This window comes from Salmo trutta, chromosome 33, assembly GCF_901001165.1.
Source record: "Salmo trutta chromosome 33, fSalTru1.1, whole genome shotgun sequence".
In the NCBI taxonomy this organism is placed as follows: Eukaryota; Metazoa; Chordata; class Actinopteri; order Salmoniformes; family Salmonidae; genus Salmo; species Salmo trutta.
In genome coordinates this window covers 7,700,600-7,723,533 of record NC_042989.1, presented here as the reverse complement: position 1 = coordinate 7,723,533, position 22,934 = coordinate 7,700,600, and the positions used below count along the sequence as shown (strand labels likewise).

General features: G+C 42.4%; 2 protein-coding genes across 2 annotated transcripts in view; one reads left to right on the top strand and one right to left on the bottom strand.

The window, feature by feature from the left end:
- The window catches only part of LOC115172318 (protein phosphatase 1 regulatory subunit 37), a 68,057-nt gene extending 64,517 nt beyond the window's left edge, over positions 1-3,540 (top strand). Inside the window, exon 11 of the mRNA XM_029729670.1 lies at positions 2,033-3,540. Within this exon, the coding sequence (XP_029585530.1) occupies positions 2,033-2,164 (132 nt within the window). The 3' untranslated portion in view covers positions 2,165-3,540. The remainder of the gene's footprint in view (positions 1-2,032) is intronic.
- A 4,085-nt stretch (positions 3,541-7,625) lies between these two features.
- Positions 7,626-22,879, bottom strand: ak7b (adenylate kinase 7b). The gene is made up of 18 exons (XM_029729666.1): positions 22,764-22,879; positions 22,326-22,508; positions 22,092-22,200; positions 21,808-21,902; positions 17,010-17,120; positions 16,809-16,892; positions 16,105-16,193; positions 11,701-11,791; positions 11,518-11,595; positions 11,182-11,331; positions 10,804-10,932; positions 10,492-10,594; positions 10,260-10,388; positions 9,995-10,060; positions 9,527-9,724; positions 9,036-9,256; positions 8,245-8,403; positions 7,626-7,772 (listed from the first exon to the last, which is right to left on the bottom strand). Exons 1-18 carry the CDS (start codon positions 22,854-22,856, stop codon positions 7,734-7,736), a joined length of 2,127 nt encoding a protein of 708 aa, XP_029585526.1. The 5' UTR covers positions 22,857-22,879; the 3' UTR covers positions 7,626-7,733.
- Between the last annotated feature and the right edge of the window lie 55 nt (positions 22,880-22,934).

Sequence of the window (22,934 nt, the reverse complement as noted above, 5' to 3'; positions counted from 1 at the left end):
GTCCGCTACTGCGTTCGGTAGCATGGCAGGCCGACAGCTCCTTGCTCCTCTGCTCCTCTCTCTCATCACAGCGCTGCATGGCCAGAGCAGATCAGAAGCCTTCATTGTATATTTTTCTCTGGGGTTGTTTTGATCTTCTTCAAGACAGAGAGCAGCTTTTTTTCACACTCACTCACTCACTCACTCACTCACTCACTCACTCACTCACTCACTCACTCACTCACACACACACACACACACACACACACACACACACACACACACACACACACACACAATTCATATATATATATATATATATGTCTTTGAACAATGCACTGTTTGAACAGGGTGATGCGGCAAGCTGCAACTCAGCTGGAAAGGATGAATCCACTGTTGTCACCTGATGTTATCAGTGCTGGGATTTCATTAAAAAGGGGGGACGGTGTTGGGGATTGGGGGATGCGCTGTTGTTGGACAGACAGACCGACAGGCAGGCAGGTCCCAAACTTCAAACAGAGTCAGGAGGAGAGGTGTAGCACCCAGACAGCCTTCAGTGCAGGGGAGGAGTGACACTGAGAGGAGCACAAAGCGAATGAGTAGAGCACCTGCCTGGCTGTCTGGGCGTACCTGTGTGCTGTTAAATCATTAATTAGGGTGTGGGCTGTGCACTCGGCACTGAACACCTCCCTTTCTATCACCGTGCCAGGGATATCCTCACTAGTATCCTCACTAGAACGCTCTGTGATTGGCTGTGCATGTCTGTGTTTAAGTAAAAAAAACTGAGCATTGTAAATGTTACTCAAGATAATGCCTAAAACCTGTGTGTGTGTGTGTGTGTGTGTGTGTGTGTGTGTGTGTGTGTGTGTGTGTGTGTGTGTGTGTGTGTGTGTGTGTGTGTGTGTGTGTGTGTGTGTGTGTGTGTGTGTGCATATGTACCTCATATTTGACCTCGCCGGCAGTACAGTATGTCGTCACTGGCATCTCTTTCTCCTCCCTCCCCCCTCCCCTCTCTCTCCCTCCCCCACTTCTCTTTGCGCTCTCTCTTGTGCTTTCTCTCTCTCCAGAAGGCAGCGGCTGTGAACTCTGACTCTCTGACTCTGGCAGTGAGAGTCACCAGCCGCTGATTTGCTCTCCTCATCTCCTTCTCCTCTCCTCCTCTCCCTGTCTTTCTCTCTCCTACTCCAGAAGGCTGGAGCAGCGTGCTCTGCATGCCCCCATCTCTCTCACCCTCCTCCCCCTCCCCCGGCAGGCAGCAGTGTTGGCACGGCTTGAAGCGGGGTGTCGGGTTGGGTGCCGGGGGTGTGGGTGGCACGGGGCGGTTGGAGCGGGTAGAGCGGAAGGCGGTGTGGTGCCTGTGCCTCCTCTCCTGGCTGCTGTGCAGCGAGCGTGCCCTCTGTCACTCACGCAGAGACGCCCTGTCCAACTGTCACTTCCTGACAGCCTGATAATCAATCTCTTTATTAACTGCTCTGCTGCAGACCGGCCCGGCCGCGCAGTGGGGAGGAGGAGGAGGAGGGAGAAGGAGAAGGAGACCCATACTGCTGCCTCTGCTTCACAGTAACACATGGGCCTGGACATGGGTTGGGTTGGTGTGGGTTTTGCTCGGGCTGCGGTTGAGGGTGGGTGGGTAGTCACTGCGGGACGACAGCGGGTCTACGCAGGGTTCCGTCCCCAACGCTGAAAGAATCACACCGGTGTGCTGGAGGGCCTGGTCGTCACGCCGATAATTTATAAGGAGGAAACAGCATCTCTAATGCTGTCCTCCAGCCAGCTCACTACGCGTCAGATCTCTCTCTCTCTCTCTCTCTCTCTCTCTCGCTCTCTCTCTAAACACAACATGGCAGCAAGAAGCATCTGTGCGTTTGTTCCCCTACTTACTCATGAGTTCCCCTCTATCACATAGAACTCAAAGAAACACAAAGGAATAGATAAATAAATAAGAATAAGACGAGATGGAAAGACAGTGCTGTAGGAGATGAAATATGCATCCTGTGGTCCTCCCTACTGTACTCTACTGTACTCAGTGTCTTTGACTGTTTGTCATTTCCAGGAGGACTTTCTGATGGAGACACAGAAGAGTCTACTGAGAGAGATCAGTGAGCTCTGCACGGGGAACGCTGCACGTCACCGCATCGCCACGGAAACAGAGCTGCCGTGGCCCGACTCCTCTGAGACCCGCTGACAACCCCACAACATGACTGAAACGGATACACACACATGCACGCAGACTAACACTTTCTCTCTCTCACTCTCTCTCACGCACACACAGACGTCCTGTCCTAATGTCCATCCCAAACAGTTGACTAGCAGATCTATTCGAATAATAATTCTATGGCAAATAATGATAACCATAAAACTCATAACCTGGGTAACATAGCCGGAGCTCTGCTCCCTAATGAAACTTGGGGGATATGTCCCAAATAGCACCCCTATTCCTTATGTAGTGCACTACTTTTGACCCTGACCAATGAGGCTTTGGTCAAAAGTAGTGCACTATGTAGGGAATAGGGTGACATTTTGGATGTAGCCCCAGCCGCCCTGCTGTTCCCAGGGTAATGCTCCTGCCTAGGCTCACACACTTTCCATGAAGCAACATTGCAAGCCCACTCAAAACGTGAATCACCTAGAAATGAAGAGAGCTGTTCTCTCTGTTCTCCGCCTCGTTCTCCTCTTCCTACCCCCGTCTCCCTCGTTTAATGTCCCCGGAGTGTGATGCGGACTAAAGCTCTGTTGATACGGAAAGGTGTGTGTCATGACTAATGTTCAGGGGAGCACTCTTGTGTCTGGTTGTTACTTATGTTCCACAGCATCATCTGCATGACATCCACAACTGAACTGAACTCTGCTAACTTACATTCACACATGGACAGCCTCAGGTATGTCACACAGTTTTAGCGACAACAGTTTACCTTTTGTTTTTATTACGCTGTCTTGCTTCTTTTATGAGTTTTCACATAATCAGTTTGTACCCTGGTATTTTTAGGATTCATGTTCAGGAACTTGATGTAGTTCTAAACAGATATTAACATTTGAATCATTGGTTTGGAGCTTCTGGTAAAACTATTTTAGTTGGACTGAGGGAACAAGGGATCAAAATGCTTCACATCAACAGGGAACAGTACTATTTTAATGTTGTATTATATGACTTAATTTCTCGATCTAGGATTTTATATACGTATGATGATGTCATCTTGTTGTTGCTGTGTATTTGTCACACTTACAAAAAGTGTATATTTGTCACACGGATAAAACAAATAGTCTCTGCAGTAAAAAAAAGGAATGACAGAATTGCAGCTAAGGAAGGCATTACTTGATTTTGACATAAGTGTCATGAAAATGAGAGCGTGGGCAAAATGCTTCTCTGCATAACCACTCTGTTAATGTATAGGCTAATACATAGTACTTACGGTACTTACTGGACACCATTTCCACTTTGAATCATACAGTGATTGAAGTTTGTAGTGATTCTGATGGATTTGTGCTTTTTGTGGCTATAACAGTTACACAACTTTGTGCACTTTTTGTTAAATAACAAATAAATACCTATACAAAAACCCACTTTCCCCTCTGTTCTCGCTCATGTTTATGCCTGCGTCCCAAATGGCCCCTTGAGGCCCTGGTCAAAAGTAGTGCACTACATAGGGAATAAGGTGCCGTTTGGGACGTAACCTATTTCTCTCCTCTCTAAATCCATGTTTATTCAAGATCTGCTGATTGACAGATGAGGGTAGACAGGCGTATTTAACAGGGGATGATCTCTCCCTCTTCGTCCTTGGGTGTGAATTGGGTTTCACACTGCCTGGATAACCACCCAAACACCCCTGCCCGGCCAGTCCCTTCCCCTGGTGGCCTCTCACACCCCCTCCTTCCTTTCAGCTCAGGCAGGGGTGTGTCTGTGACTGTGTGTTTGTGTAGAGAGGGGGTGATGTGGTAGAGTTAGAAGCAGATTGACAGAGCAGCATGGAGCACCCCTGCCCCCCTTGGTGCCCTGTGCCCAAACCCCCACACTCCACCTGATGTTTTAACAAAGACCTCCATCTCTACCATCGGCAGCACCCACCACAACCATGGCTCCCTCCCAACCCCCAAGCCCCAGCCAGCCCCTACCTGAGCCAGGTCAGCCGTAGCCAGGTCCAACCCTAGCTCCAAGCCTCTAGCCAGGCCCCATCCCAGCGGTGCCTCCACCATCCTGGAATCAACTAGGTATGAAACCTGATGGCAGCGAGACGACGAGAGACAGAAGCAGATGTACTGACAGTGGGAGTAGGGCTGGGTCCTCTACGGCTGCTGCACATGAGTGAAACACCTACACCCATTATCACATTTGGGAAAAGCAGTGAGAAACAGCACAAGGTCAGCACTATTAGCACTTCATTCAACCTATTTGTTTTGTTTAATCACACACATATGAAAACTGAGGAAAAAAATGATTAACTACTTGTGTATTTGAGCTTAGAAGTGCTGAACACATTTTTTACGAAAGCAACTTTTAGTTTGTGATTAAACATTGTTACCGTAACAGATGCTAGACACATGTTAATGACCCACTTAATATCCACTTTTAGACATATCAAAGTAGTAAAGTTGCAGCGCAGGGGAAATCTGCAGCACCGATGTGGAGAATAGGTCAGAGGGAGTTTGATCATTTCTCCTACACTGACAATTATGGGTAAGCAATTAGACAGGACAGTAGCATACATTACTAATGAGCAATACTCTAACGAAGACCACCTCAACTCTCCCATCCATCACGGAGAAATAGCCCTGGCTTTCCAATAGGAATGAGAGCAACACACAGAAACACACACACAGAGCTCAACAGAGCCTGCTGTTGCAGCGTGGCTCTTGGAGGTGTTCCCCTAGTTTAATGAATTTCCGTCCCTGCTGTAAATGTGGCTGCTTCTCCTTCTCTCCTCTTTCCCCCTGTCAACACAATCCCTCTGTCGATCTGTTGTGAGGCCGGGGCGCGGTGGGGGCCGTTCCGCCCCTTGCGGCGTCCTCTAGGCGCTCACTGGGCCCCCTCTTTCTCCGCCCCGCCTGAACGTACCCCCTCCCTCTGTCAGCGCCTGTCATCTACTTCCGAAAGCTGGCATGGCCCAGCCGGAAGAGGAAGAGTGATTGTCCCGTCGCCCCACCACTTTCCCTCTCTTTTTCCTCCTCCTCCTCCAAATAATTTCCTTGGTACTTATCAGTGGCATATTAATGAATCTGCCTTGCCATTACAATAGGCAGAAACTAACTTCAGAGGGAGAAAGAAGGAGGAAGCTCTCACTCTGGGCTTGCTATGCTGTCCTCACACAGTAATGAGAGAGAGCAGCTTCTTTGCTTTGTCAGAGGAGGATGTTTGGAGCAGAAGAGCAGTGCCTCTGCTGTGTGTGTGTGTGTGTTGATCATGTAAGGTGAGAGTTTTCACACTTGGGATCTAAATGTAAGCTACTGAGGATATTTCAAAGTCAAGCATGTTTTCACAGGGAAGGGTGTGTGTGTGTGTGTAGGAAATGCTGGAAATGTTCAGGTGCCACTTATTTAGAGGGTGGCTCATTTATACTCATCTAAAGGACCAACCACTCAAAATAACTCGAGACGGATACAAATACAAAGCTGAGAATAAGAACAATTAAGTAATATAGTTGTGTTTTTGTATTATTTAGCAATTAGATTGTCTTTGCAGATGTCCCCATAAAGCAAAACAAAACAATATTGTCTGTAAGCTTAAAGCTGTCCTCTAGAAATATAATGTTGACAAATTATAAAGGTAGGTGACGTCTCTCACAGACTTCGCCTGCCTAGTAACCCCTTTAATCAATGAAAGCATTTTCCAGACCTCCCGACAGTGAGTGGAGCAGACAATAAATATTGGCAGAAAAGAAAAATGTGTCGTCCTCCCGACTCGAGGGGCACATAATGATATTCACAAGGAGACCACCCGCAGAGACGGAAGGCAAACTGTTCCTAAGCAACAAAACACATTTTCTTTCTGAACGCCAATGAGGCAAGGTTTTCTGGGGGAAAATTTCCCCACCAAGTTAAGGCCTCGGCTCATGGTGTGTGTGTGTGTGTGAAAGAGACATCCATCCATGGCTTAAGCAGCTTTAAGGAACAGTGACCAGCATCACACAGTGGATTCTGTCCACCTGCAGCTCAGCATATTGACCCTGTGATATAGTAAGCTATAACTGCTTAAATTGGGTAATGTGCTGAATTTCTTTATGGTAAAGATGAATTTATCTATTTATGATTAAATAAATAAATAAATAAATATACAAACAAAATATACAATGTCTGGTGTATAATTGTTGTTATTGGTAAAGCCAGAAAACTACATTATCAAAATTAACCCATAGCTGGGGCAAGGCTGCCATCTAGTGTTATAATGCTGCCATTCAAAAGCAGTAGAGACTGACCCCTTTTGGATGATATTGGACACGACACCAGTTTCTACTATGAAGAATGCATCTCTATAGTATTTTGTGGCTTCCTCTTCTCTCCTCGTCTCCTCTCCAGCAATTGCATGGATCAGAAAAGCTGAAAAGCAATATGCAATGTGGAGGTGGATGTCAACCACTATTTTCACCTGTGAAGGTAGGGACCGTCGGTGTCAGCTCAGATGACGAAAGGGAGACTAAAAAAAGGTAATGTAGCCTAACTGTCAAGAATCTGTATTAATTTCCCCCCGAATAAAACAATTTCAACAACAAAGACAAGTACATCTTATTTAGTTTAAGGGGGAAAAAATTAAGTAAAAGTCCAAGCAAACTGCATATTTTTACCTCAGATCTGTGGTTTGATTTACGCCTACATATCAGAAAGGAAAATATAAAAACACAGCTTGAAATTGTGTTGTTGTGGCTCGCGCTACAATGTTCTCAAACAAAGTGATTTCCCAGTGTGGTGATTAAGCATGTACAATGAAATAATTTGGTGTTCCAGTACAGCTAATTATGTACACTTAGAGCTGCGAGTGGAAACATGAGAGAGTGACACAATTAGCTGCCATTTTTAACATTTATCCTTTGAAATCACAAGCCAAATCAAAGTCATTATGACCCGACTGGGTCTACTTTTTAGTTACCAAGCGCACCCAAGTTCATTACGCAAATTAACATGTTAATTAGCTGTTGGCTTCAGTCAGGCTTTCATCCAGTTCTCAGGGCTTTTAAGTAATGGTCTATAGAAAACAACACAAACAAAGCTGTGTGTTAATAAAACAGGGCAGGGAATGACATAATTTACTAATCTAGTTTATCAAAGTCACAGCATGAAATGGGGGGCCACTTAAAATGTTATGGCTGAAATATGTCTGCAACCAAACTCAAGAAGAGTTTTTATTTGTTTTTGGCAATAACGTGATTACAACACAACTGTGAAAGATGCAATGAAGCCATGACGTTCAAGTCATAACATTTCAACTTAGTGAGTTTACATCAAAAGTAATATTTTGACACTTTACACGTGTGAACTGAAATATTACTTTTGATGTAAACTCACTAAGTTGAAATGTTATGACTTGAACGTCATGGCTTCATTGCATCTTTCACAGTTGTGTTGTAATCACGTTATTGCCAAAATAATATAAAACAACTACAATATACTGTCAATGTATAAGAATCCCCCCCTAAATATAATCAAAATAAAAACTCTTCTTGTGAGAACAGGCTTTTACTAAATCACTTTTAAATATGATATGAGTACAATTATGAATTGTAGATGGTACTGATATGAGGTTATAAATCTTGAAGACAAGTCCCATTTCACTCCACTTGGGGGTTGCTCTTGAAGAGATATTCTGCCTGAAATACAAAACACAGAATAAGACATTTGAATATGTTTTACAAAATCGCTGTCGGATTAAAACCTTGTAACTATTTTTGAAAACCTCAACTATTTTTGCCAATTTTCATTTTTCTTAAACATGTATTCTTCCATATCAAGCTATATAGCATAGCTTGATATGGAAGAAATGGCCATATTTCAATACATCACTTTGATTTGAGGATGTCTTGGAAACTTTTTTACATATTTTGTATGAGGATTTGTTCAACAAATAATGCTGTGTATGTGGTTGTTTTTCGCTACTAAACGTAGTTTAATGCACTACGAGGATTTGTTCAACAAATAATGCTGTGTATGTGGTTGTTTTTCGCTACTAAACGTAGTTTAATGCACTACCTAGTAATGCACTAACTGTAATTCACTCTGGATAAGACTGTCTGCTAAATTACTGAAATATATATATTTTTTTTATCTATAATGTGGTCTCACCAGGAAATCAACAGGGTCCTGAGGCCTGGTCTTGCAGCACTCGATGAGGCCCTGGGTGAGAGTGGGCATGACGTTCTTCATCAGATAGTTTCTCAGGGGAACAGACTGGACCTCCAGGAGATCATGCTCCTGCTTCTTCACCTCCTCCAGACACTTACTCTGGAACACATACCGAAACATTCAAGTGCAACGCCACCACTTCTCAACCAAATTGTTACTATCGCCGACACAATACCAGTGTCAACATATGTGAAAACGGCTTATTTCTACGTTTTGTAGAAAAAAATATGAAGCTAAAAAGTGCTACCCGATGACATCATCAAAAGTTGCAACATTTTAAAAACAGTGATTTTCCAAACACTATGAGATTCATGGTGATATGGGGAGCAAGAAAATACCCTCCCTTGGACAGAAATGTGTTGCAGGTTTTAAAAATCACAGTTGATTTGATGTCATAGAGAAGCATTTTTTTAAGACCTTTCTTTTTAACCACAGATCATAGAAACACGCTGTTTTTACAAATGTAGACACTGGTTTGGTGCTGGAGATGATGAATATGAGCTTGAAAAGTGGCAGAATTGTCCATTAACATACAGTATGAGGACTGCTACTAAAAACATCACAGCGGCTGTATTGAATAAACAAAATATGGCAATTATGCGAGATGTTCCCATAGGTGTTGAAAAAAAAATTGTACCTACCCCTCAATCACTTCCTTCAAGAGAGCTACAGGTAAGAGGAAGAGAGTGGGTAAGTTCTAATCTCCCTTATACCCCGCCTCTTGAACTCACCCACTCCTCCCAGCGGGCTGCTCTCTGCTGGGCCTCCTCTGTCTCCCGCCTCTCTGTGTCAGCCCTCTTCTGGGCCTCCGTTCTCAGCCGGCGGTCTGCGCTCCTCCTCTCCTCCTCCTCCAGCTCCTGGCTGGTGGGGCCGTAGTTCTTAGGCTTACCCACTGACTTGATGATCCTCTCTGTCACCACCAGGTACTGCTGGTCGTCACTGCTGGTGATCTCTGACACCGAAATAACACAAATGACTAGTTTAGATACACTGAGTAGGTAGTAGTCAGTAAAATCACACTGTACTGTACCTGAATTCATAGATGAATAGTAGAATATAACTAAATAGAAAAGTACTTTATAGCCCCAACAAAAATGGACAATATGGAGATCTACTTATGACATAGTGGTATGCGTGGTACTAGTACAAGTGGTATGCCAGTGGTTCATTTCTATGGGTACACCGCCAAACTGTTCAAAAAGTTAGTTCCCTCAGTATTTACCAATGTGCTCCGGGTGAATATCTAGCTCTTCAAAGTAGTTGAGGACGGTCTCGTCCTCCACGTTGCTCTCCCGGAACCTGGCAAGGCGGCGCAGGAACTGCTCCTGGGAATAGGACGTTCCCTCCACCAGGCTCTCCGGGAGGTTCAGGACACGGTTCTTCAGGAATGCATCGGAGGTGTCCAGGGAGAACACAAACTCTAGAACCGAGAGAGTACACAACATAAGAAAGCCACTATAATCTCCAGTGGGGAGACACAATCTCTAACGCAATATTTTGGTTCTGGGTTTCCGAGATGAGAAAAGCACTGAAGATATACTGTTCTGAAAGATCTGAAAAGACAGGGTCAGCTCTGTAACTACTATGAAATAATGATGACCACTGTGTCTGGGACTACTTGGCTTGGTATTCACGTTCAACGTGTGATGAACAAAAAGGCAAACATATGTGTTTTCCAGCTTGGACAGACCTGGAATTATCTTCTTGTTGAATGGAGGGATCTTTGACCTCATATCCTCTGGCTCATCATCATCAGCTAAACAAAAAATATAGATTTTGGTAAGTGAGCTGAAACTATAAATATGTGTCCCAAATATCACCCTATTCCCTATATAGTGCACTACTTTTGACTAGGGAATAGGGAATACGTTTCTTGGTCAAAAGTAGTGCACTATATAGGGAATAAGGCGCCATTGTAACATACTTCCAGTAGTGAGGATACATCTCTGTCTCACCATAGAACAGGTCCTTGGCCTGTTCATATGTCTTGGGAAAGCTGTCCAGGACAAAACCCTGGTTCCTGCACTGCTTTGACTTCAGCTTGTCTCTCATGATCCTGATCACATACTGGTCATCCAGTCGACCTTGGAGAATAGAACAGACAGAGAAAACATGTATTGCACTGACTATATCATCTTGTTTTAGAAAAGGAATATGGCTAAAACAACAAATTGCATCATTCTGTACCTCCATTTTGATCCATGTTCTCCTTCAAAGTCTCCAGGAGTTCTGATGAGGTGGCAGAATCCTCTGCCTCAGTCTCTCCGTCCTCCATCCTAATGATAGACTCCTGGAATGATGGATCTCATTTAAAAGGCATACATTGGTATGGTGCACCTGGATCGTTAGGCTGCCTTCCAAATGGCACCTTTATAGTGCACTATTTTTGACCAGAGGCCTATGGGCTCTGGCCCAAAGTAGTACACACCATAGGGAACAGAGTACCATTTGGGACATAGCCCTGGTTTGTTAGTCTTTGTCTGCTGGATGGAAACTGACCAGGTGTGCAAGGGTCTCAGTGATGGTTTCCTTGAGTCTGATGTGGTGCAGTTTGTAGTGTTTACAGATCCTCTCTGCTACTGTGCTCTTTCCCACTGCTGGAGGGCCCATGATACACACTCGGATGGGCTAGGGAAAAGACCACATTTACTATACACAGAGTAATTTACAGTACACACTACATAACTTATTCAGTCAAATGCAATGGGTTTTTACATTAAATCATTTCAGCAACCCACACTCAGAATTTAGTCTGAACTAGTTGAAATCTACACACCGTCATGCAACAATATACACCCGTTCAATACAAGAGTGCCTTTGTTCAATCTTAAATGATAGTATGGGCTGCTAGCCTGCTACAGCTGCTGTCTAACTTACCAGCAGGCCCCTGGTTTGCTTGTATTCCTCCACAACACGGTCAATGTTGTCTATGAGACCAGACTCACACACCCAGTGGATGTTGAAGTTCTCTTTCAGGTAGACAGCCTCAATCCGAAGGTTGACAAAAAGAGCATCGATGTCCATTTGCTGAGGAAAAAAAAGAAGACCAGATTTAATGATTTGCTTCTTGAATAATTATAATGATAAACAGTAGACCATGGTAATAAAACTGCCATCTAAACCTTGTATTTACCTTATATTCTATGTGAAGCATATTGTAACGTCTGAATCAAATGTATTATGAATAAAGTTTGATTTGATCTTTGTACGTACTCTCAAATCCCGAGTGAGAAAAGCATCCTCTTTTGGCACTCTCTTGGTCTTTCCTGGCCCCACCACATAGGCTATTGTCTGGTGATGAAAAAATAAGAATTCAAATAATCCTTAAAGCACTTTTTTGGGATGATTGAACCTATAGTCGAATTCCCAATGATCAAACATATTTGCTTTAACTACCTTTACAATGTCATCGATAGTGGTCTTGGAATCATCCACAGCGACTAAGTAATGTGGTTTTGGCTTGTGGTCAATTACATTCTGGATCACTCTTCAGGAGAGAAAAAAAGTGTCTGATTAATAGATACTGTGCCTAGTGAAAGTCGGCACACCCCGTGCACAATCAGATTTTTTTTCCTACAGTCTACACAACCTACTCCACATTTTCCAAGTGAAAGAACGTTATTGAACAGAAGAAAGTTAGTGCAACATATGTCCATTGTTTTTGTCAAAATTGCTCAAGCTCTGTAAATTTGGTTGAGAATAATTGTCGGACAGCAATATTCAAACCTTGTCTCTGATTTGCAACCCAGGAACACTCAACACCTCTAGGAAAGCCATTCTGGTGTGTCTTTGGCATGAAAATGTATGCAATTGTCTCGCGGAAAAATAAAACTCTATCCCAGGGATACGTTTTCAGAAGGCCAAAGCGGTTTTTCCTTTAACTTTTTACCTGGGCTTTGCTCCTTTCACATATATTTTAAACCTGACCAACTCTCCAATCCCTGCCGATAACAAGCATACTCATAACATGATGTTGCGACCACAATACTTGAAAATACAGAGGGTTTCACTCTGTGTTGTGTTCTATTGGATTTGACCCAAACCTGTAGTTTTTAATTCATGCCAAAAAGTGAACGTCTTTGCCTTGTTGTCTTGCAGTATTACTTAACTGCCTTGCTGCGGTTAAGAATGGATGATTTGGAATGTTTTTTTTTTTTTGGAAGACAGGCTTCCTTCTTTTCAGTAATGTGGAGTGAATGCAATGTTGTTGATCCCTTTGTATTTTCAAGTATTGCAATGGCAGCATTAGGGCTGTGGTGGTCATGACATTTTGTCAGCTGGTGATTGTCATGCAAATAACTGCCGGTCTCACGGTAATTGATCGTTAATTAACGTAAACACATTTAGTGTCTCCTGGCTTCCACGCATTGCATAAAAGCCACTGATGCAGACCTTTGGAACATCTACATTTAAAGAAATCTGATAAATCAATTTATAGCCTATACCATCACAATAAATCCATTATTTTAGACAGGTCTAAAGAAACATGATATGAAGAAAATGTTGTCTATTTCAGAAGAACAGAATAGCATACTCTGAGTTGTCCTTATGTTAGGTCCTGATCTGGCTATTTATTTATTTCACCTTTATTTAACCAGGTAGGCAAGTTGAGAACAAGTTCTCATTTACAACTGCGACCTGGCCAAGATAAAGCAAAGCAGTTCCGACACATACAACAACACAGAGTTACACATGGAGTAAAATAAACATAGTCAATAATACAGTAGAAAAATAAGTCTATATACAATGTGAGCAAATGAGGTGAGATAAGGGAGGTAAAGGCAATAAATAGGCCATGGTGGCAAAGTAAATACAATATAGCAAGTAAAACACTGGAATGGTTGATTTGCAGTGGATGAATGTGCAAAGTAGAAATACTGGGGTGCAAAGGAGCAAAATAAATAAATAAATAAATACAGTAGGGGAAGAGGTAGTTATTTGGGCTAATTATAGATGGGCTATGTACAGGTGCAATAATCTGTGAGCTGCTCTGACAGATGGTGCTTAAAGCTAGCAGAATTGCTCAGAATTCCGTGGCATTATTTGCTTGTATGAAGAATACAATTCATCATAGCTGAATAAAATAGAAAGGATATTTTCTCCAAACAATTTGAGGGAGTGCCCACATGTGGCTATTCTGTGTTGAGCGGTTAACAAAGAAACAGGTCTTCCTATATGCTTAATTTAGAGTTATTTATGCAACTGTAGTTCTGATACAAATGTTGGGCTATATGTTCTGAATTTGAATACATTCTATGGCTGCATTATGAGACTCTAATGATGATTTGAAAAAAGTTTAATGAAAGGCATGAGCTCTGCTGTTTTTTGCATAGGCTGCACACACCTCCTCAAGTCTATCATTTACAATTTGACAAGGACTTGATAATGCCTTAAATTTCCCGGTGGCATCCTCTTTGTGTGGCCGTAATGCCCCCTAAAAAAATCGATGCCCTTTGCGGCCAGTGGACATTGTGCCCTTGGGCTGAATATAATAATTATAATTCCCTTCTTCCGTCTGCGTGCTCCGAAGCATCTCTCACTCACATGGCTCTCAGTTATCTCAATTCTTATTAGCCAATGCCCGTCACATGATCGGGTCTTTCTCACAGGCTACAAGTGAAGACAAACACATCGGGGACGCAACTGCACGTCCTTATTGAATTCCGAGACACATATTGAAGATGTTGGAAGAACTGTCTACATTTACTTTTCGGCAGCCAACAAGATGAGTAGGCCTAACAAACAGCAAAAGCACTAGCCTATGTCAATCTGCTATCCCCCATAATACAAAAGTTGACCTATTCTATTCTGTGAGAGAAATAAATATTCCAAACATAGTCTGGGACAGTTGTGGGATTCGATAGATCCCAAAATATACAACCACTAGCTTCAAAAATTTTTTTAAAAGCTTAGCTTAAAATGCTGACAAACTATTAGGTTATTTCTTCACATTATAAGCGCAGCAATGCGACACGGCAGTAGGCTATAAGCGCAAACGTTCCAAAATGCAATCAATTAGCGGGAAAATATATTTTCTCAAAAGTGATCGCAAATGCGTTATGCATGTAATGCTTTTATTATAAAGGTGCATTTGTATTGTGAAAATTATCTTCCCCAAACTTGAAACTCACGTGCTGCGTATGGATGCCAGTTAGGCTCTACACCCCTTGTAAAGTGGATTCATTTTCTTAATTTTGAAAGTTATTTGGCCACTTTAGTTGTGATACAAACCTTATCAAAATATATAGGCCTATGGGCTAGGCAACATGAGGTGTGTGACTATGATTTGAAAAAAGTCACAAAAAAAGGCATGCACTGTTTCCTGCCTTACTGCACACAAGCTGGGCATCATTCACAAGATATAGGCTAATATTGTCACCCATCAGACGATTCTTGATTTCATCTTGTCTTTACATATACTAAATAATATATGTGAGAATTTGTTTTGATTTGGAATGGACCATTATCATGCATATCAAAACAGGAGCAATGGGAAAAAAATACATGTCATCTATGCACTTAAATAGTGAATGGAGGACGCTTTTCCCGTGGTTCCTTTTCATGCCAGCCAGGTAGACTATACTCCTGTTGTAAAGAGAAGCAATGTGCTTAATATTAGGAAAGTTGAGAGAGAAATAAATATAGTAGGCTTAACCTATAGAAAGCTGATGGCCATCAAAACTCTGCATAGCCTATAGAAATGTTGCCCAACATGAGCTTATGGGCTCTCATAAATGTTTTGATTATCTTTGCATTGATGTCAAAGTGATTTGAGGGACAATAGAGTGTTGAGTACCAGGCAGTTAGAACGTTTGGTAGGTTACTAATGACCATCCGCAGCATCAGAGCTTGGAGAAGCGTTATGACTTGTGACCGCCGGTGTGGCGGTAATACGGTCACCATAACAGCCCTAGGCAGCATCATGTTACAGGTATGCTTGTCACCGGCAGGGACTGGGGGTTTGTTAGGATCAAAATAAATATAAAAAGAGTGAAGCCCAGGTAAAAAGTTAGCAGAAAACCCGCCTCAGTCTTCTGAAAACCCTGAGACAATTTCACACATTAAATGCCAAAGACACACCAGAATGCCTTTCCAAGAGGTGTTGAGTGCTCCTGAATGGTCCCGTCTCCATCCTGACTTAAATCTGCTTAAAAAAATCAGAGACAAGGTTTGAATATTGCTGTCCATCAATGATTCCCAACCAAGTTTACTGAGCTTGAGCAATTTTGAAAAAAACAATGGATATACTGTATGTTGCCCTAAGAGCTGTGCAAGGTTGGAAGAATCTTATAAAACATTTTTTTACAGCTGTAATGACTGCCAAAGGTGCTTCCGCCAAGTATTTCTTAGTAATTTGGGAAAAGTTATATCATTTTTCTTTCACTTTGAAAATGTGGAGGTTGTATTAATCAATTTATTTTATTAAACTAGGCAAGTCAGTTAAGAACAAATTCTTATTTACAATAACGGCCTACCCCGGCCAAACTCGGACGACACTGGGTCAATTGTGCGCCGCCCTATGGGCCTCCCAATCACGGCCGGATGTGATACAGCCTGGAATCGAACCAGGGACTGTAGTGACGCCTCTTGCACTGAGATGCAGTGTCTTAGACCATATAAATCAATAGGGGGAGACATCTAATTTAATCTCTTTTGAGATTCAATTTTATTAAAGCAGAAAAATGTGAAGACCATGCAAGGGGTGTGTAAGCTTTCACTAGCGACTGTACATGATAGAGCTTTTGCTTTATAAAGACAGGCCTATTTCATGTTTTGAAGGAAAATAAGAATAGGACTCACCCGGCAAGGTCATTGATGTGAATAGTAGGAATGACATTGGTGCCTTCTCCAAAGATAGGGACTTTGGGCAAGTCTCCCAACCAAGATGTCTAATGAAGGAAAAAAAGGAACCACACAAGACAACTTACATTCAATGATCCCTTGTACAAATATACACCGAGTACACCAAATATGAGGAACACCCTCCCCCCTTTTGCCCTCAGTAGGCCTCAATTCATCAGGGCATGGATGACTCTACATGGTGTGGAAAGCGTTCCACAGGGATGCTGGCCCATGTTGACTCCAATGCTTCCCACAGTTGTGTCAAGTTGGCTGGGTGTCCTTTGGGTGGTGGGCCAATCTTTATACACCACAGGAAACTGTTGAGTGTGAAAAACCCAGCAGCGTTGCAGTTCTTGACATAAACCAGTGTACCTGGCACCTTCTACCATACCCCGTTCAAAGGCACGTAAATCTTTTGTCTTGCCCATTCATCCACTGAAGGGCACACATACACAATCCATGTCTCAAGTGTCTCAATGCTTAAAAATCATTTTTTTAACCTGTCTCCTCATCTTCATCTACACTGATTGAGGTGGATTTAACAAGTGACATCAATAAGAGATCATAGCTTTCACCTGGTCAGTCTATGTCATGGAAAAAGCAGGTGTTCTTAATGTTTTGTACACTCAGTGTAGGTAACAATAATCAATGTTATGATCTACCTTGAAGAAGAAGTGGAAGACTTGCTCTCCCATTCCATACTGAACTCCTGAGGCCACTACGCATGTGGAGAGCAATGAACTTTTCTATAGCGAAAGAAAAACATTGGAATGAGCAGGTTGAATAATGTTATGTATTGGCACTGAACAGTAATGCCTACACAATTTTAATAACACAAACTGACAAAGAATATGCAGATTAACCGTTTTGCCCATTTTGACCACAAGTTTTTCAACGTTGATATGCTCTTTGAAGTTGGGATGGGCTCTTCTTCTCCTGTAGTCTTCCTCAGTGAATGGAATCTCAGGGTCATCCTGAAAATGTAACAGCAAACATCATACATTCAAAAAAACTTCCAGTGAACAAGTCTGGGTTGAAACAGTTAAAGCTATGGATTACAAGTGATTACTCTATCATACAATACTTTGTAAACACACGTGGATCATTTTAGATATTGTAGAGAGTTCCATGACCAGGTTCTGAAATATGCATGGAACAGTGCGCACAAATTCGGCGCAATATAAAATACACATTTTACGTACAACAAACAATACCGTTACGACCTGCTGCAGTAATTCCCTTTGTGAGAAGGCAGTGCTAATGCAAGATCATGTTGTTCAAAGTGGCTAGAGAGGACTCCGTAATGAGAGAGAGAAATATATTATCCTACAAGATTCAATCGAGTAAGGTTTTCTTCAGTTGCATCCCATAAATGTGAGGAAAGAAATGCAAAACAGCCACCTTTCGTCATTCCTCGCACACATGCTGATCATAATGACTTGCTTAAATGTTGACAATTTGCTAAGCTAATTTCAGATACATTATTTGTCCCTCCTCTCTTATTAAGAAATGGAGTCCAGAAAGGTTACTTTAGGAAACATTCTGAATAGACAGAGTGAATTAGCGAACTCACACACACATACACACCCTAAAAGGACCCACCAATCAAAGCCAACAGCACACCTCAAACACACACATCACATTTGTCCTTTCCTAAAAACATATTCAAAACCTAGGCTCACCTTCAAATCTTGGCTGTAGTCCACCAGAAAGTAGGCCTAGGCTACATTATAGCATAATGCTAAAATAATATTGCCTATCAAATGAATTGATAAGGAAAGTTTGAAGGGGGAGACAGACAACTATAGTATTACCAGAGACGTTGGTTATGTAATTATTATCCACGTATGTGACTTACTCCAGAGTAAGATTAGCACGGGATTCATTTTTCCAAACTGCCCCATGTAATTCTTCATTTTTTCATTCATTTGAGTCTGACGGAAGCCTGGAGGTTTTTATTCTAGGCGTGAAGACATTTCAACATTGTGTCTCGACGATAAAAGGCTACAATGATCACTCGTGCTTGGCTGCCAAACGTATAGGTGTCCCCATAGGTCAAATATTAAAATTGAGGAAATGTGATAGTAATTATTTTAGTGATCCACGTTAGACGTCCCTCCTAATGAAAAAGCTCCCCATCCTACTGATGTGAGCTGATGGACCGTGCACTTGCACTTGATATGCGTATATGGATTAGAAAGTAAACTTGCCATTCCCAAACATCAGCTCACTGGGGAATGGGGATTCCCTGCTTTGCGATCTGCTGCCTACGTCAACAGCCCAACAGCCTGGGTTTCATTAAATAGGCCTAGGCACAATACTTTTTTATTGCACATTTAATTAATGCGATGCTCAACTTCTATTCATTGGCACAAAGCGTGTGTCAGGGCTTGCATAGCTCAGGAGGGGGTGCCTAAATTCACTGTAGTAGGATTAGGCTAGGCCTAATATATAGGCTAGCATACAAATGGTGGATTAATAGCACAGCCTATGAATTAAGTTATATTTTACACATCTCCGTCTTGCCTGTTCCCTTCGTGTGCAAATCAAATCAAACTTAATTTGTCACATGCGCCGAATATAACAAGTGTCGACCTTACCGTGATATGCTTACTTACAAGCCCTTAACCAACAGTGCAGTTCAAGAAGAGTTAAGAAAATATTTACTAAATAGACAAAAGTAAAAAATAATAATAAGTAACACAATAAGAATAACAATAATGAGGCTATATACAGGGGGTACCGGTACCGAGTCAGTGTGCGGGGGTACATATTAGAGGTAATCTGTAGATGTAGGTAGGGGTAAAGTGACTATGCATAGATAATAAACAGCGAGTAGCAGCAGTATACAAAACAAATGGGGGGGGGTCAATGTAATAGTTCGGTGGCTATTTTATTAATTGTTCTGCAGTCTTATGGCTTGGGGGTAGAAACTGTTAAAACCTGTTGTGGCTAGGGGGCAGTATTTTCACGGCCGGATAAAAAACATACCCAATTTAAACTGGTTACTGCTCATGCCCAGAAACGACAATATGCATATTATTATTCGATTTGGATAGAAAACACTCTAAAGTTTCTAAAACTGTTTGAATGGTGTCTGTGAGTATAACATAAGTCATATGGCAGTCAAAACCCTGAGACAAATCCTAACAGGAAGTGAAAATCTGATGTGTGGAACATTTTCAAGCCTCCACACAGTGAGTTAGGATTCATTTAGCACTTCCTAAGGCTTCCACTAGATGTCAACAGTCTTTACAAAGTGGTTTGAGTCTTCTCCTGTAAAAACTGACCGAACGAGAAGCCTGGAAAAGTTTGTCATAAGGGGAAGGCGATTACTACTATGATGCGCGTGCATGTGGGTACTCTTTCGTTCCGAAACATTTTGTAAGACAATGCAATCGTCCGCCTTGAATATTGTTAAAGTTCTGATTGAAAAAGGCACTAAAGATTATGCTATACAACGTTTGACATGTTTGAACGAACGTAAATAAAAAACAAATTGTACTTTCGTGGCGACATGTTCCGCGCGCTTCGTACATTTTGAGTAGCCTTCGGAACGCGCTAACAAGACGGAGCTATTTGGACATAAATTATGAACTTCTTCGAACAAAACAACATTTGTTGTGGACCTGGGATACCTGGAAGTGCCTTCTGATGAAGATAATCAAAGGTAAGGGAATATTTACAATAGTATATTTGATTTTAGATGACTCCAAGATGGCGCTAGTCTGTATCGCCTAGCCTATTTTTCTGAGCATAGTACCTCGTTTATTGCAAAGTGTGATTTCCCAGTAAAGTTATTTTGAAATCTGGCAATGCGGTTGCATTCACGAGATGTTAATCTATAATTCTTTGAATGACAATATTATATTTTACCAATGTTTTCGAATAGTAATTTTGTAAATTGTAGCGCTGATTCACCGGCAGTTTTGGAGGCTAAATATTTTCTGAACATCACCGATATTGTAAAATGCTGTTTTTGGATATAAATATGAACTTGATAGAACAAAAAATGCATGTATTGTCTAACATAATGTCCTAGGAGTGTCATCTGATGAAGATTGTCAAAGGTTAGTGCATAATTTTAGCTGGTTTTCTGCTTTTGGTGACGCCTGTCTTTGCATTGAAAATAGCTGTGTGTAATGTTTTGTCAATATACTGTCCTAACATAATCTAACTTTATGCTTTTGCCATAAAGCCTTTTTGAAATCGGACAACGTGGTTAGATTAAGGAGATGTTTATCTTTCAAAGGGTGTAAAATAGTTGATTGTTTGAGAAATTTAAATTATTAAATTTTTGCTGTTTTGAATTTCGCGCCATGTATCTTGTCAAGCAATCCCATTACCGGGATCCGAACGGGAAGGGGTGGCCCCAACAGGTTTTAAGGAGCCTTTTGGTCCTAGACTTGGCGCTCCGGTACTGCTTGCTGTGTGGTAACAGAGAAAACAGTCTATGACTTGTGTGACTGGAGTCTCTGACAATTTATGGTCTTTCCTCTGACACCGCCTATTATATAGGTCCTGGATTGCAGGAAGCTTGGCCCCAGTGGTGTACTGGGCCGTACGCACTACCCTCTGTAGCGCCTTACGGCCAGATGCCGAGCAGTTGCCATACCAGGCGGTGATGCAACCGGTCAGGATGCTCTCGATGGTGCAGCTGTAGAACTTTCAGTCTCCTGAGGGGGAAAAGTTTTGTTGTGCCCTCTTCACGACTGTCTTGATGTGTTTGGACCATGATAGATCGTTGGTGATGTGGACACCAAGGAATTTGAAACTCTCGTTCCGCTCCACTACAGCCCCGTCAATGTTAATGTGGGTCTGTTCGGCCCCCCTTTTCCTGTAGTCCACGATCAGCTCCTTTGTCTTGCTCACATTGAGGGAGAGGTTGTTGTCCTGGCACCACACTGCCAGTTCTCTGACCTCCTCCATATAGGCTGTCTCATCCTTGTCGGTGATCAGGCCTACCACTGTTGTGCCGTCAACAAACTTAATGATGGTGTTGGAGTCGTGTTTGGCCACGCAGTCGTGGGTGAACAGGAAGTACAGGAGGGGACTAAGTACACACCCCTGCGGGGCCCAAGAGTTGAGGATCAGCGTGGCAGACGTGTTGTTGCCTACATCTCCGCTGGCATCTCCACTGGCCTCTCTTCCATCCTCTGTATTCCTCTTATAGCTCTTGAACCAGTAGCCTAGCCCAATGCAAGTCCCAAATGTAGCAATGTACAGTAGTTTGGTAAGTTATTTTGAGCAATATTTTATTGAGGAAAGAAGCACCTTGCTCTTGCTTGCTGGATATAAAATAGACTCAGTATTCACAATGAACTGCTGGGGAATCCTCTGCTCTCCCCGCGTCCAGTGTTTATGTTTACAATGAAATGCCCAATGTTAGAATGTTTCCATTCAAATTTATGAATTAAGTTAGAACGTTTTCCTATTAGTCTAATTTTCTGTGAGGGTTATCGAATCAGAATCAAATCCTCTGATTTCCTCAAGCTCATTAATGATAGAATCTTAACATTTGAAGATTGCCAAAAGGACAGTCTCTTTGGCAATGACAAGGAGTGTCAAGGAGTGGAATGTTAGCTAAAGAGACTGGTACTTAGGCTAGGTGTTGGCATAAGGTCCCTACAATAAAGCGGAAGTGAATCCTGGCCCACTCACCGCATCGACAGGCTTGCTGAGAGCCCAGGTCATTACAGTTGAAATGAGGATGAACATCTTTGGCTGACTGAACCTGGCCATCTCAGCATGAAGGGCTGGTGAAACAACAGTGAACTGTGAAGTAGGCATTGATTTCTAGGGTCATGCAATGCAGACATTTCAATTGAATCAATGGTGTGTTATGCAATGTGTTATAATTCCCAGACCAACACAGAGAGATAGTGTTGTAGTGGTGTGTGTGTTTATATTAATAATCAGTCAATGAGAGACAAACAGTAGCCTACCTGAGATTACCCAAGAGGCCTCGTCCATCTGGTCAGCGTCCTCGGTGATGTTGTAAATTATGATATCACACTCCATCAGGCGCTCCAGGAGTTCTTCCCTTTTCAGTTGCTGAAATCATACAAACACATAGCATAGGACTTGTTTAGGTAACACTTAACGTTCGTTTTCTTTGACGATAAGATGCAGAGCATGTGGAAATAACATTTTGCTACACATATTAGGCTGTTACTCACAAAATATTCATCCAACACATAAGTTGGTCTTCTTTCGTTTTTGTTTGCAACAGTCCCGACAATTTGAAAGGTTCCCTCTTTGACTTTTGGATGCTCATCTTTGGACAGCCTCTCTTCCCCTTCCTCCACCTCTGGCTCGTCAGTTTCCACCAGGGACGCCCCCACTACACAGGCAGACAAGAACTGCACACAGCATAGAGAGACATTTTAAGCAGGTATGGTTCTGGTCAACCCAGTCTAACCCATTGCTTTAGCTACTTTTATATAGCTACGCATACAACCGACACATATTTGTTTTTAAGGCATTGAGTGGATAGCAACGGTCAGCACACCGCTAGGCTAACGTTAGCTGGCTAGCAATGGATGAGACCCACGGTTTAGTTCCGAGTCGTAGATACATTTTTATTTACACAATATGTCCGTTTCAGAAAGCCCAACCTTTGCGATACATTTCGAGGCATAGGAGTCCAAGTTGTTGATAAAAATACGCTTGGTGTGACGAATAATCTTCTCAACTTCTTCCTCAGCCATCCTGCGCTCAGATGTTGACTGGGCGTCTCTCCCGTTACTTAGCAACAACCGTTCAAGGGGTATCGTTTGCCCAATGTT

Coding starts and splice junctions, on each gene's coding strand:
- ak7b (XM_029729666.1), bottom strand. CDS start 22,856: ATGGCTGAGGAAGAAGTTGAGAAGATTATTCGTCACACCAAGCGTATT. Junction 10,389..10,491: donor GAACATGGATCAAAATGGAG/GTACAGAATGAT, acceptor CTATTCTCCAAG/GTCGACTGGATGACCAGTAT. Junction 7,773..8,244: donor AGGACCCTGTTGATTTCCTG/GTGAGACCACAT, acceptor TTTGTATTTCAG/GCAGAATATCTCTTCAAGAG.